We start from the raw sequence: 14,544 nt of genomic DNA, 5'->3' as shown, positions 1-14,544 counted from the left end.
TACCATCCCTGAAGGTCTTCAAAAAAACCATGTAGATGTGGTGCTTATATGTGGTTATATGGCTTAATGGTAGATTTGGTAGAGCTAGATTAAAGGTTCAACTTGATGATCATAGAGATCTTTTCCAATCTAAATGGTTCTATGATTTTATGATAATTTTGCCCCTGAAAAATAAATAAATAAATAAATAAAAGATTGTGACCTACTGGTTATCACCTAAATAACTTAAACAAGTTTATTACTTTCACAAATGTGAGATTCCTCTCTTTTCCCTTTTTTTTTTTTTTTTTTTTTTTTTTTTTTTTAAATCTTGGATGAATATTTTCATCATTTGCATCAAACATGAAGCTTCTCTTACTTAAGTCTTGAACACATCAAGTAAGACTATGTCTGCGTTAACATGCAACAGAAATGGCTCAGTAGAAGAAAGTATCCTATATCCCTACTGTATGCATTCCAGTAGGTTTTTGTTGTTGTTGTTGTTGTTGTTTTGTTTGTTTGTTTTTTTGTCTTTGTCAGAGAGCCTGTTAGTGTCTGGAACGTAAGGTGGACTCCTGAGGTACCACTTCAGGGCTGACTTTGAAATGAATGCAATTTGTGCACTAAGCTGTGCTGCTCTGCAGATGCAGAGGTCGGTAGGTGGTAGGTGACTTTGAGTGGGGGTTTTACTTTGAGGGCACACTCCTGATCTAAACTAGTGGGTTAAGGACAGCCATGTGACTGCACCTTTTCAGAAGAAAGGCAATTCCTTTTGAGGGATCATCTTGCTGACTCTCTCTTGGGCATTTACTCATGAGCTGTATGTTACATATCCACCAAACATAAAACTGATTTGTACAGTCTTATGCCAGTATCTGTAGAAAAAAATAATAATGACTCCAAAATCTATGTTTACACAGAGACTTTTTGTTATCTGCCAATTTACTGAAAATTCTAGCCTTAGTGTATCCTTCAGTAGCGACAGCACAGTCATGTAAAACTAATAAGATATCAGCTTTCTGTTACAGGACATTCAGGATGAATTTACTTTGCATGTTTTAGCATTGTCTGACTACAGCTGATGTATCAGGTGCATTTCCCTGGGCATTCTGTCTAAGGCAGCTCTGGTGTACAACTCCTTCCCTGTTTTCCCTTGTTTTGGAGATTATGTATGTTAATATCCTATTGATCCAGACTATCAGCTATGTACAGTGCTCCTGAGGTAGTCCTATTGTGTTAGCTGAGATGCATTTATAGTATGTCCCTTAAAGGAAGCATAAAGGAGTTATATGGCACATATAGGTCCCTTTGTACCAAGCCCTAATGTACAAGTATTATGCTCAGCAGGGAGGGAGCTTGGAAGGAACTCATGCCACGTTGTAGCTCAATGCCAGTAGTTATATTGCTCCCATTTTATGCAAACATCAGATTAAAAAGAGAGCAATTCGAGACAAGTTCTAACTGCATAAATAATGTTTTATTAACATTGAGATAAAGATTATTTGGAGAAGATATTTTTGAGTGACATTTATTTTAGCAAGGAAGGAAGTTCTTCAAGACAGATATTACTGAACTGAATTAATGATTAGGAATACATCATCTTCCTAAATGCAAGAAAAGTATTTTGCTATGTGATCAAACTGGAAATGAATATTTTCCAAAGTGAAACTTTTTGCATTGTGTAAGTAATTGTGTTACTTAATTTGAGTGGTCACGAGAAAATGGGTTCAATCAGATCTATGATGCAGGCGATCTAGTGACAATTTATATGCAGTAATAATTAGATCATATGAAAGAAAACTGTCAGTGATACGTCATATAACGTAAAATGCTTTGACCCTGAATTGTCTCATTGTGTCTTTCTTTCTCAAGTAACCTTTTTTTTTTTTTTTTTTTTTTTTTTTTTATGTGTGTGTAAATGCTTTAATTTCAGCCAGCATTTTTTAACTTCTCCTTATGAAACTGTTAGGCTATCATCATCTTAACAACTTTTCTAGGACACACTTTTATTCTTAAGTACTCTCAGTCAAAGAGAATTGTTCAAATCTATGCTCATTAGCAGCAAAGAAGAAGCTCATTGACTACATATACATATAATTTGGCAAGCCCAGAAGTGGTTTAATATAATCAAATCCCATAGCTGGCAAGCTTTCTAACTGTTTTAGCTTGTATGAACATGATATTCCTTTTATCACCCATGGTCTGATCAGAAAAATTCAAATTCAGGATATCTCTTGGAGGATACAGCTGTAAATTCTTTCACAGACAGAACAGCAAAACCTTGTTTTTAAGGGACTTGTGCTCAGCATCATGGTCAGGCTCTGTCTGGGAGCAGCAACAGTGTGTTGCTCCTCATGAAAGATGAACCAGAAGCTGGCATAACAGCAAGGCTGGTAGGACAACGTCCTCACCAGCATGGGCACTGTCCCACACATAGATCAGGGACAGCAGAAGTGGTGGTGTCCATGGTCAGCCAACAGTGCCATGATCACCACACAGATTCAAAATGATGCAGCAGGTCCTCAGACAGTGACAACGAACTCTTCTGCAGAAGAGTTAACAGATAACGGCATCCACTGGCTAGAAGAGGATGCAGAACTTGCTTGATGTAGGCATAAGGCAAAAGTTTAACAGCAAGAATTACTTACCCATGAGAAAAAAAAAATCCAGAGACTGAAATGGGTACTTTACCATAGAAATTAAACGATCAAGACAGGACACTTTTCTGGCACTTCATACAATAAGTCTAGGCAGTTGTGTGGTTTAAAGAAAAGGTGAGACTAGGTGATCACTGTGGTTCCTTCTGGTCTTTTTATTATTGAATCAGTGAGTCACCCTTCCACTGACATTCACTCTTGAATAGCCTCTACAGTTATAGAGATGAGATCACAATCCAATTCAAAATTCCAGTCCTAATCGGGTAGTATATACCTTCCAAAAGTAATATATCTAGTATTTAGAGATTTTATTTATCAAATACCTACAAAAATATCTTTCCCTCAAAATAATTTGTCATGAAGAGTCTATTTCAGGGAGATGTGGATAAATTCCTAACTTTAAGTAGACAGTCCCTTACTCCAGATCCTACTTCATCTTCAGAACTATTTCAAATTTGAGGTGCAACCCCAACACTCTATTGAACTTCTTGGAACTGAAAAGTAAAAGAAGTCTTCTCTCAACAATTCAGTGGTCTGTGGTCTACAGCAAAGTTTATGCAGGGGTATTTGGGATTGTTGTGTTTGTCCAGAAAAGAAAAGGTTTGTCCAGGGAAGAAAACCTGGTTATGAAAGCTTTGGGCTGGCTGCTAGTGTTCTGCTCAGACTTCATCCATATCTGAATGAGGTGAAACAAGGATGATAGGTTTTACTATTAAGTACACCTGTTTCACAAAGGAGCACTCAAGTCTTCTGAAAGTATTATATGTAACTGGATGTGCAAATGAAAGTGCTGTTGGCTTATCTGCCTTGTATTTATCAACTAAGTACAAGCAGAGGACTGCAATTTCTTAAATAAATGTAGAAAAAAAGATCTTAATAATAAACCTAGCAACTAGACAACTGTCTGTTTTTGAATATGTGATGATCATCCTGGATCCAAAAAGCATTTCTGAAAACATTTTAAGAACATTTTGATATAAAAGATTGTATTTTTCATCAATTACTTCCAGTGTGCACTTACTAGGTGAATTTCTTGCTTTCAGATTATATGTTCATGTAAAAAGTCTTCTGAAGGCTAGAATTTAATACCTAATGGTAAGAAAAAGAACATCATGTGTGCAGTTCTAGAGTGCTAAAGGACCTAATTTGTCTTTAATAATAACCAGACATGACAATAGAGGATTAGGCTATAAACTTCCTCTTTCTTCCTTTTAAATATTAATTTTAAATTTTTAATTAAAAAAAAAAATAAAGCAGCTTTCAATATTAATTTTATAAGAGGAAGAGTAGCCAGGTCTTTACAATATCATTTCCCAGGATCTTTAAGGAATCATTTGTAGGAACAGAGGGTACATGAAATTCCATTATACAGAATATTTTTTTTTTTGCATGTACTGAGGACTTCAAAAACATATTAATAGGAAAAACCTGCAAGAGAAATAAAAGAACAGGAAAATTCGTGGGTTTTGCTCAGCACAGGGTGTTCACAAGACAGTAGAGAGGCTATGTCAGATTGAGGTTAAAATATTGATGTCATTCATTAGTGAATGAAACAAATTTCTATATTTCCTGTACGTTGCCAAGAGCTTTAATTCTCAAAAGAATACTGGAGACCCCAGTCAGATCATTTACCCGTTCTTTGATACAGCTTCAGCAATTTTTTGCTTGCCAAATTGCTTGGGGGAAAGAGGAGGGAGGGGTTATAGTAATCACTGACATCAATGGAGTGTGTGCATCACACCCTCTAAGTTGCCTTTTATTAGAATAGATTTGGCAGTTCAGCAACTGGCTATTTCATCTGCACATTTAAGTTCTGTCAAAAATAAATTTTCATTTTCTAAATTACACTCTTTTAAATTGTGGTCCTACTATTAGTTTTCAGATAATCAAAAAATTGGAATGTTCCACTTCTGGTATTGTTAGGCCACTGGCATAGAAAGCAAAGCTTGAACACTGTTGATAGTGCTAATCAACAGTACTGTTGATAACACTAATGCTTTAAATTAATCATAATATTATTGCATGGTAACTCTAGTAATGAGTTCAGAAATGACAGTAACACTTTTTAAATCATACATTTTTCTCTATGTGGTAATGCATAACAACAACAACCAAAAAAATACTGCTAGAAAAACAAGCTGTGTTTTGAAAAGCTAACAATGGATTAAAGCAAATCTCCCTACATATTTTTTTATTTTTGTTTTTATTTTTATCTCCCCCTCCCTTTTATTTTTATTTATTTATTTATTTATTTATTTATTTTACAGATGTTAGGGATGCTTAAAAATGAGTTATCTTTGTTTCTTCTCTCTCTCTTTCCCTCTTTTTGGTGCTGCAACCACCTGAGTAAATGAAAGCTCCAAACTTCATAGATAATTGGGTTTCTAATTTCTACTGAAATTGATGGATGTTTGATACTTAAATTATCCAGAATCTTGATTCTTGACATAGACTTGTGGATGTGTCTATAGTCTAGGAAGATCCATCAATAGCTTCTGGGTAGCTATGCCCTACCCTTAATTGTGTTCACCCTCTGCTATTGTCCTAGAGAAGTGAATTGGAAAGACTTATATATATATTTTTTAAACAATTACTACATTATGTTCATCACTCTACTGATTTCTCAAGGTTTTTGAGAAAATCCTTAAATTCTGTGTTCTGAATATGTGACTGATGACAATTTCTTAATGGAACAGGTTGTTTTTCCTAATTCACATTCAGACTCATCTCTCTACAACAGGCTTCTTTAGCAGTCCTGCCCTTGATAGGTACTGGAAAGACTCTTCTTCATTTTACATTTTACCACATAATTTTACATTTTACCATTTCATTTTACATTTAACAGGAGGAGGTAATCTAACTGAAACTGAACTGTGGACACAGCACCTGAGTGTAGTGCTGAGCACTCTTTAGCTGATCTCTCTTCTTCTACAGGTCTGTCTGTTGATCTGAGATAGGAGAAATGAGAAAGATCATTTATATCTTTTCATTTTTGCTCTGTGGAGAATATTGCATTAATTTATTTAGCTCTTTTTTTTTTTTTTTTTTTCCTTTTGAACTACAACTACTTCAAAGTCAACAGGTTTGCCTAGAGCTAGAAGGGAGGGAAGAAATGTGTTTGGAAAGAAAGTACTCTTCATTGTACACTTCATTTTTTCCTATTGAACTCTCTAATAGAAGACATCACAAACATGCTTCTGTGCAGGATCATTTATGTATGGTTTATACATGTATTTTGCCAGGAGCAGTTATATTCAGCAAAATTAAACTCATAAATAATTACTCAAGTATATGTCTATTTCTTCTTTTTTTTTTTTTTTTTTTTTTTTTTTTTCTTTCCTTAAAAACATTCTACCATTTTCCTCCCAGCATACACATGTCTTCGGTAACTGCAGCCCAAATAAGTACCTCACTGGATACACATTATTGCCACAGAATATGCATAGGAATGTTTTGTTTTGTTTTGATTTGTTTTGTTTTGTTTTGTTTTGTTTTGTTTTCAAATGACTGACAAATGTGAAACTTCATAAAAACATAAGTGTTAAACAAAAAAATTCACAAACCCTGCTGGTCCCTCTCCTGTAGTCCAGCTGCATGTATCAGCAGGATTCCAGAGTAATTTTTGGTCTCAGTATGGAGTCTATTTGAAAATTGCTTCAAAGAAAAAATGGGTGATGGCAGTGAGAGTGTGCCTCACCAACTCTGGGACAAGATGAAAAAGGCATTGAGCACTGAAACGAAGTTTAGCTTTTGTGTGTGTTTTGTGAGTTTCCTGATAAAAGAGAGGGGTTGGCAAACTGGTTTCCACTGCTCTCACACTTGCTCCAAGTGTGGGCATTGGAAAGCTGAAGGTATATCCAAGCACAAGAGTGCCTTTTGTTTTGGAGAGATTGTGGCAGCTGCATTAAGTGGTTGCATAGACTGGTCATGTTTTGTATGGTACCGCAAGTGTATTGTGAATATTTTCCTTTATACGATTCTCTTTTCAAGCTGAAATCCATAAATGTCAAGCACCATTTTTGTTGCCATGTATTATCACTATCCTCTTTAAACAGGAGGCACTTTTTAAAGAAGACAGCTAATGAAAGAAACAAACAGGCCTCCTGTGTGCTTGGACCCCTGCCCTGCCCACCTGCTTACAGCTGGTGGCTGTCTTCCAATGGTGCATGGCAGGCAGACACCCGGTACCTTTGTTGTCCAGCACATTCACTGTGTGACATTCACTGTGGGAGAGGTAGGGTGTTATTGAAGGAGAAGACAATGTAAACATTACAAACCAAATGTTATATTAAAATAATGGTATTTTCTGATCTTCAAAGCAGGGAGGAGTCACCTAGCTTGAATACACTCTTTCTGAAAAAAAAACACCCTCAAACTCAAGATCAGAAGATGGTAACCCAAAGAACCCTACTATAATTTCTTCTTTTTCCATGATTGCTTATTAACAATATACATGTATATATATATATTAACTTAATGTAACAGTGAAATCTTTTGAATTTCAGGCATTAGAAGAGCCAACCAAGACTGCTAGTGTGACTGAAGGCACTGCTTTGGACACCCATTCAGAGGTAGTGCTGTTTTATCCCTCAAATCTCTATGTGAAAACAAAAGTTTTGTTTTCTGTTGTTAACTGAGTGATGTGTCCTCCTTTTTCAGATGTGCTCCCCTGCCCAACTCAGACAACAAACAGAAGAGCTATGTGCTGTCATTGATCAAGTCCTGCAGGACCCATTGACCATGGTAATCCATCAGTACGTAGGACTGACTTTCTCCTCTTCCTTTATTTTTGTCTCATCTTTAATAAATTTCTTCTCTGTTAAAAATAATTTTCCAGCGCCGATGTGAATCTTCTCCAAGTTTCCTGCAGATGAACACAGAGTCAGATGGTGGCAAGGTAGGTGAATAAGCCCACCCACACATCAAAGGCTCTTTCCAGGTAGACATCAAGGAAAACAAAAGCACATCTGCAAAGCCTTCAGCAACAGAAAGTTGCAGTTAAGAGATCCAACATCAGTAAAGCATCTGGTGATTTAAAAGATTTAGAAGGATAAAACCTTAGCCTTGGATTTACTGCAGTTTCTATTGCAAGATGGTTTCCTGAAGTCAGGGGTCATACTGACTTGACAGATCAGGAGGGAGCTGTGACAGGCTGGATGGTAGGACAAGGTTTTTCACTGAGAGGGTGGTTGGGCATGGGCTCCCCAGAGAAACAGAATATACTATGAATTAGAAGCTGTCTATTAGTGTTGCAAACACTGGATCCACAAGGTGGAAAGCCTTTATAGCTTGCCTTCCATATTTCAGAGTCTGTGTCCATCTCCCAGATTTTGTCCTACCTATTGGTCCTTATGACAAAGGAGCCCATGTTTCAATGGCTTCAATGACTAAAAACATCTCTCAGATTTTTTTATTTGTATTATTATTTATATTCAGTATTGGTTTTCAAATAATGGAATATCTAAGTAGAATTCTAAGTTAGTAGAATTGTTCTGAAGTCCTTATTTCCTTTTAACTCTTGCCCCTTGTGGGAATTAGATATCTTCTATGTCCACTTGACATGGATAGCTCCGAAACAGGTAATAAGAGGCAGGTAATAATAAACAGGTAATGAGAGGCAGGTACAGCTTTCTATACTGGTGTTAAACTTCACTAAGTTATATTGGTCTGTCTTCTGGATTCAAATGGATGACTAAGCATAGGAGGAGGGTCCTCTACTCAGTTTTCCCCAGGTACATTTAATTTGGTCTTGGCAGCTATAGGAGACAGCTACAGAAAGTGGCAGAAATCTGTCATGAAAAAAAAAAAAAAGGAATTTTTGGCAGGAAAATATAAAAAAAAAATCAATGAATTCAAACTAACCTTCATGATGGTAGGTGTATTCAATATACACTTCAAACTTCATTTTCATTTTTGAAATTCTGTCAAACAGCATGCAGTGGTGAATCAGGCTTCAGGCAGCTGAAAGGAGGAAATAGGACAGCAGCTGAAAAAGCAGGCAGAGACTGGTAGTGAGGAAATATTTTCTAATACTTGCACTGAATCCTGTGTGGTTGAAACACTGCTACTAAGTTGGACTTCTGAACTATAGAATCCAAAACCAGCTTCCTTGGGCAACTGAGAACTGATTTTTTACCAAAGAGAAGATATCAGTGATCAGCAAGAAAAGAGAGCAGAAGGTGGGCTTGACAGGATGCAGCATAGGAAACAAGAGAAATGTGATGAGAATCTCAGTTTAAGTTTAAGCAAAGTGCTTGAATTGGGGGTGAAAGAGAGTCCTGAGAACCAAAAAAGAGTGTTTGTTAAAAGTAACTGCCTTAGAAATAGTATGGGTTAGTCAGATGAAAGAAAATAAGAACATGGAAAGAGGCAGTTTCAGGTTATAATTGCGAGCAAATATAAGTTAAATTCCACAGAGCGACCACATCTGTGGTTGTTTACTAATAAACATTTTATTATGAAAGTTCTCAGGGATAATGTAAAGACCAACTACAATGGAGTGTGATTGATGTCTTTGAGTAAAAATGAAATAGTATTTTAAAAAATAAACACCTATATATTAAAGTGAAACTTTAATATACCTTATTTTCATGTATCTCATGAAATCTGAAGTTTTCTTGAATTTAAGCAATAAACAATGTCTCAGTGATGTTGGTCCTCCACTTTTTGCTGTTGAGATATCTGTTTATTTTGTATAAGGTGTCATCAACACTGCAGAGAGCAGCTGGACGCGAAACCAGATATGTAAGTACATTTATAATTACTCTATATTTGGCATGCAGAAATGTCTAATTTTGTAGGTTTTGAAGGTCATCTTGCTGCCATACTTGATTTGTTGGCATGTAGCAGATATAAGCATCTACTTGTGATGTGAGGTGCTGTCCCTAGTAAAAAAGAGTATGTTAGGGCAACTGCAATTCATAGAATCATAGAATGGTTTGGATTGGAAGGGAACTTAAAGACCACCTGATTCCAACCTCCCTGTCATGGGCAGGGACACCTCCCACTTGGAGGTTGCTCCAAGTCACTTCCAAGCTGGCCTTAAACACTTCCAGGGATGGGGCATCTACTGCTTCTCGGGGAAAGCCTTACCACCCTCATAGTTAAGAATTTCTTCCTTCTAATCTAAACCTACCATCTCTTAGTTTAAAGACATTCCTCCTTGTCCTATGACTCCACTCCACAAGTTGCTGAGATGTCTTACCTCTACTCCAAATCCATCATGGCTGGAATCTCTTTAGTGCATGTGTCTATTCATAATGTTACCTATGAAAATATGATCTTAAAGTTGATTTATTTACACAATTCTTTGTTGCTGTTTGTTTCAAGTGTGGGGCAAGAGCTCAGGTGTTTGACAAGGCTATTACAAGTGCTGAAGGACATACTTATTTGAAGTGTAGGGAACTTACTTTTGAAGAAGTGTTTTGTCTGTTGCCTATCCATCAGAATTTGGGGATGATCCAAATTTTTCCTTCCAAGGTGTAGAGATGGCTGAAAACCCACTGTTTAGCTTTAGAAGAAGAACAGAAGTGGTTTTCTGATGTATACTCACATTCCAACATAAAAATAAAATCTCTATATTGAATCATCATTTCAATTAGTGAAATATTAAACCCAGTTAACATTCTAATTCTCACTAGCACAGACAGTTAATGCAGATACCATATTTTACTTACAGCTCATCTAGCCACATGGTAAGACATCTCTGCTTACTATTCATCATTCAGACTTTCTATTGAGCCTCAGATCAAAGCAGTGCTAGCAAAAGCAATGGAAACCTTCCAGTTTTATGCCAGCACAATGCTTGACTGATCAATTCAATTTTGCTTCTTGAATGTGGTGGTATGCATATTTTATTGCATACTGTGATTTTTACTTGACAGATTGTGCTGGCTCATACTAATTATAAAGGATATTGGAAGAGTGCTTTTTAATGAAATAAAAGATGTAGTCTGTGAGAACAGAATATATATTACTACCTCTCCAGCACAGATCTTCAGCACCGAAAACTCTGCCTGACATACACCTTCCAATACATTTAAGCATCCAATTTATACACCTAGAGATACAGTTAGGTTTTCTTCACTGACATAGAAAATCACACTATAAAACTCTTTCTTCCCAGTCTTCTCTGGAACATTCTAGATAATTGAAGCAAATCAATATTTAAAAATGCATTTGAGAAAAATGCAGATGCTTATGGGTAGGCTAACTTTTCTTATACATTGTACAAATGTGTTCAATTGTTTTGTGCCTGATAACAGATCAGATGACTGTGTTAACCAACCATGTTCTCCATGGTGCACTGTGGGGGCTGAGCTTGGTGGGTCCAGGCTCTTCTGGACTCCACAGTCATTGCATGCTGCAGCAGTCACACAAGGGATGGGCCAAGTATCCCCACCAGACCCTCTACATTGCATCTCTTCCCCACTCTCATGCTCTGCCTCCTTGGCGGGACATACAGAGGCTATATCTGTCCCAACACATAAACCAGATGGGGGCTTGTCCTTTGGCCTTCAGGTTGAGGGTGCAATTAAGTGTTCTTTCATAGAGTTGTCTTCTTCTTTTCCCCATTCACTTCCCTCCCCACGAAGTGAGACCCCAACCCTACACAAGACCAAGAGTGGCCTCATCCCTTCAACCCATGGGAGCAGCATGCTCTGTGCTACCATCCAGATCATGGAGGACAACAGTCTGGAAGAGTAGTAGTTGGAATGGGCCAGAGTGGTAGTTTGTCTGGACCAAAGCATACAAGTGAGCTTGCTGACTGGTCTCTGAGCCACTGTGTTTGTTGACTTTCACTGACTAGAGGAGAACTTTTGACTCAGAGACCTATATTTTTTTAGTAGTAGGTACAAGATGCTTGTTTTGAAACAAAATGCTTATTTTGAGACAATCAATCAGTGTCTCTGATTGGTAGAAATCAAGAACTGAGTATAGTATGGAAAATTATTCATAATGTCAAACTGGGAGTTACCTCCCTAGGTTGCTCCCACTGTCATGTTGTGTCATGTGAACTGTCTTGGAGTAATGATCTTCAGTCAGCCTTTTATTAGCAAACTTTTTTTTTTTTTTTTTTTTTTTAAGTAGGCTTTTCGTTTGTGCAAAAGAATTAAATTTACTGGAAAAAATAATATGGTAATTTAGAAATACAGTTTTCTTAATCTTTTTGTACACATGATGTTGGATATTGGGGCGCTTGTCAAAATGTTACTTTAAAGGTGATTTTAGTAGAAAGAAAAACTTTTGTTTGTGATTCAGGGATAAGAATATCTGTCAGTATGCCAAAGTTTTATTTAAAAACACACACACATATGTGTATATATATGCACCTTGCGGTATTTCTATCAGTTATATGGATCAGTAGACTACACAAAATTGTTGAAATATCCTACCTTTTCACAATTAAAATGTTTTAAATTTGCCTTGACCACAGTTACTCCATCTTCACACACACTTCAGAACATTTTAAGGATGTAAATGACAGTAAAAATAGCAAGGAAGTGTGTAAAAAGGTCTGACATCAGTGAAATTACAGCAGTTTGTACCAGCTGACAACGTACTGTAGTTTTAGTTTAACAGCTTTTTTAAACTGTATAGTCTTTGACATGATCCCATTCACCATTTTATACTAGTGCATCTCTGTTGGCTTTTGGGGTGATATCGCTGATTTGTAGTGATATAAACATAATCATCCTCTAAATAAAGGACTTTTATGGGTATTGAGTGCCCCGATAGATCTACTTAGTCATTTTGTTTCCATGTAATTACTGTCACCAAGAAAAGCTTTCATAACTTTAATTTCAAGTTCTAGAAAATTTATCATTTTGTCATGTGGCCTCTCTTACAATTATTTTAAAAACAACTTCTGGTGATTAACTGGAGTAATCACTGTACATATTGTTTACATTTTTGCTCTTTACAGTTCTGTTCTAAAGAAATCTTTTTAAATTGCCATGGACATGCAACATAAAGAAGTGAAAAAATGAGAGTACACAAAGCAACTAAAAGTGCACACACATGCAGAAATGAGTAGTGTATTTCTTTACCTGTAATTGGCTATGTTTATACACAATTCAGGCAACCTCTCTGAAATGACAGAAAAGGGACCTGGGGGTATTTGTTGATAGCTGGCTGAATATGAGCCAGCAGTGTGCTCAGGTGGCCAAGAAGGCCAACAGCATCCTGGCTGGTATCAGAAGTACTGTGGCCAGCAGGACTAGGGATGTGATCGTTTCCCTGTACTCAGCTCTGATGAGGCTGCACTTCGACTACTGTGTTCAGTTTTGTGCCTCTCACTACAAGAAGGACATTGAGGTTCTTGAGAGTGTCCAGAGAAGGGCAACAAAGCTGGTGAAGGGCCTGGAACACAAGGCTTGTGAGGAGCGGCTGAGGGAACTGTGGTTGTTTAGTCTGGAGAAAAAGAGGCTCAGCAGAGACTTTATTGCTCTCTACAGCTACCTCAAAAGAGGCAAAAGAAGTTGTAGCAATGTAGAGGGTCGATCTCTTCTCCCAATCAACAAGAAATAGGACAAGAGGAAATTACCTCAAGTTGCGCCAGGGGAGGTTTAGGTTCAATATTAGGAAAAATTTCTTCACTGAAAGAGTTGTGATGCAATGGAATATGCTGCCCAGGGAAAGCGATTGAGTCACCATCCCTGAAGGTATTCAAAAGATGTGTAGATGTGGTGCTTAGGGACATGGTTTAGTGGTAGACTTGGCACTACGTGGTTAATGGTTGGACTCAAAGATCTTAGAGGTCTTTTACAACCTAAATAAATCTATGATTCTATGATATTTACTCTTAATTTGTACCACTGGAAATGACATTTAATTCCAGAGTCTTGTATTTGTAGCTTGTTCTGCAATGCTTTGATGTTTTTTTGTTCACAGTGAAATTGGTTATCACACTTGGTTAACAACATGAAAGAGTGATCCTAGTATGTGAGCAGCCACTAGAGCTAACACTAGTTTACTCTGTCCTTAACAGAAGATGTATTTCATATAGATCTAATATTAAATCACAGCTGTCCTTGTGTAGGTGTGAAGCTTGCCAACACCAGTGGCTGTATTGAGAAATGTGAGTGCTTTGAGTTCAGAGCGTGGTCCTCTACCGTGACTTTTGGTGACATCATTCTCACCATTGACACAGAACTGGAACCAGCAGGTCCAGGGAGTGATTAAACTTCTATTTAGCACTTCAGAAACCACATCTAGAGTTCTGTGGCCAAATCTCTGCAAGGTCTTTGTCATGGGTAGACAAAGGAAGACCATGTGCTTCCCTCTCCAAAATGTGCTCAGATTGCTTTTCTGCTTTAAACTGTGATATTAGTTGATATAGTTGAGTCCAACTGCAGTGATAGTGATCCTTCCATGGAGGGTCCAGGCTGTAAAAGTACAGTACACATACTACATACTACATACTACGTACTACGTACTACATACTACATACTACATACTACAGTACACGTTTTCTCACCCTTGCTTAGGAGCATTCACCTTTTAGAGTTCAAATCAATTTTAATCACTCCTACGTTAAGGAAGGGCATACCATCTATACAGAAGCATTCTGTTATCCACTAGAACACCCTACAAAATTTGGAGGAGATGATCAATGCACTACAAATCCTAAATCTTACCATAGTGAGGGCAAATGAGTGTGTGGCACATGGCTATTTCACACACATAAATACTTTGCATTTAGCACATTGAGCTGTGATTTTGAAAACATGGCTTCTGCTCTTCAGAGTATACTTGGAAAAAATGTGGTTCAGGAAAGTAGGATTGTTCTGCTTTTCATACTGTGAAGTCAGAAGGATGAGAAGATTGAATTGAGATCCCTGTACAACTGGTAGTGTTAATAATATTGGTACTGCAAAATAATGACAGATTTAGAAAGGTCAGGGTT

General features: G+C 37.1%; 1 protein-coding gene across 9 annotated transcripts in view; it reads left to right on the top strand.

Moving 5' to 3' along the window:
* The window catches only part of MLIP (muscular LMNA interacting protein), a 123,630-nt gene that overhangs the window by 70,855 nt on the left and 38,231 nt on the right, over positions 1 to 14,544 (top strand). For all 9 annotated transcript variants that reach the window (XM_084515313.1, XM_084515308.1, XM_084515311.1 and 6 more), the window contains 4 exons: positions 7,142 to 7,207; positions 7,296 to 7,379; positions 7,474 to 7,533; positions 9,336 to 9,380. In XM_084515313.1, the coding sequence (XP_084371439.1) occupies positions 7,142 to 7,207; positions 7,296 to 7,379; positions 7,474 to 7,533; positions 9,336 to 9,380 (255 nt within the window). The remainder of the gene's footprint in view (positions 1 to 7,141; positions 7,208 to 7,295; positions 7,380 to 7,473; positions 7,534 to 9,335; positions 9,381 to 14,544) is intronic.

This window comes from Aythya ferina (genome assembly GCF_964211825.1).
Source record: "Aythya ferina genome assembly, chromosome: 3".
NCBI classification, from domain to species: domain Eukaryota; kingdom Metazoa; phylum Chordata; class Aves; order Anseriformes; family Anatidae; genus Aythya; species Aythya ferina.
The sequence above is the reverse complement of the archived record's forward strand: the minus strand, read 5'-3'. Positions and strand labels throughout refer to the sequence as shown.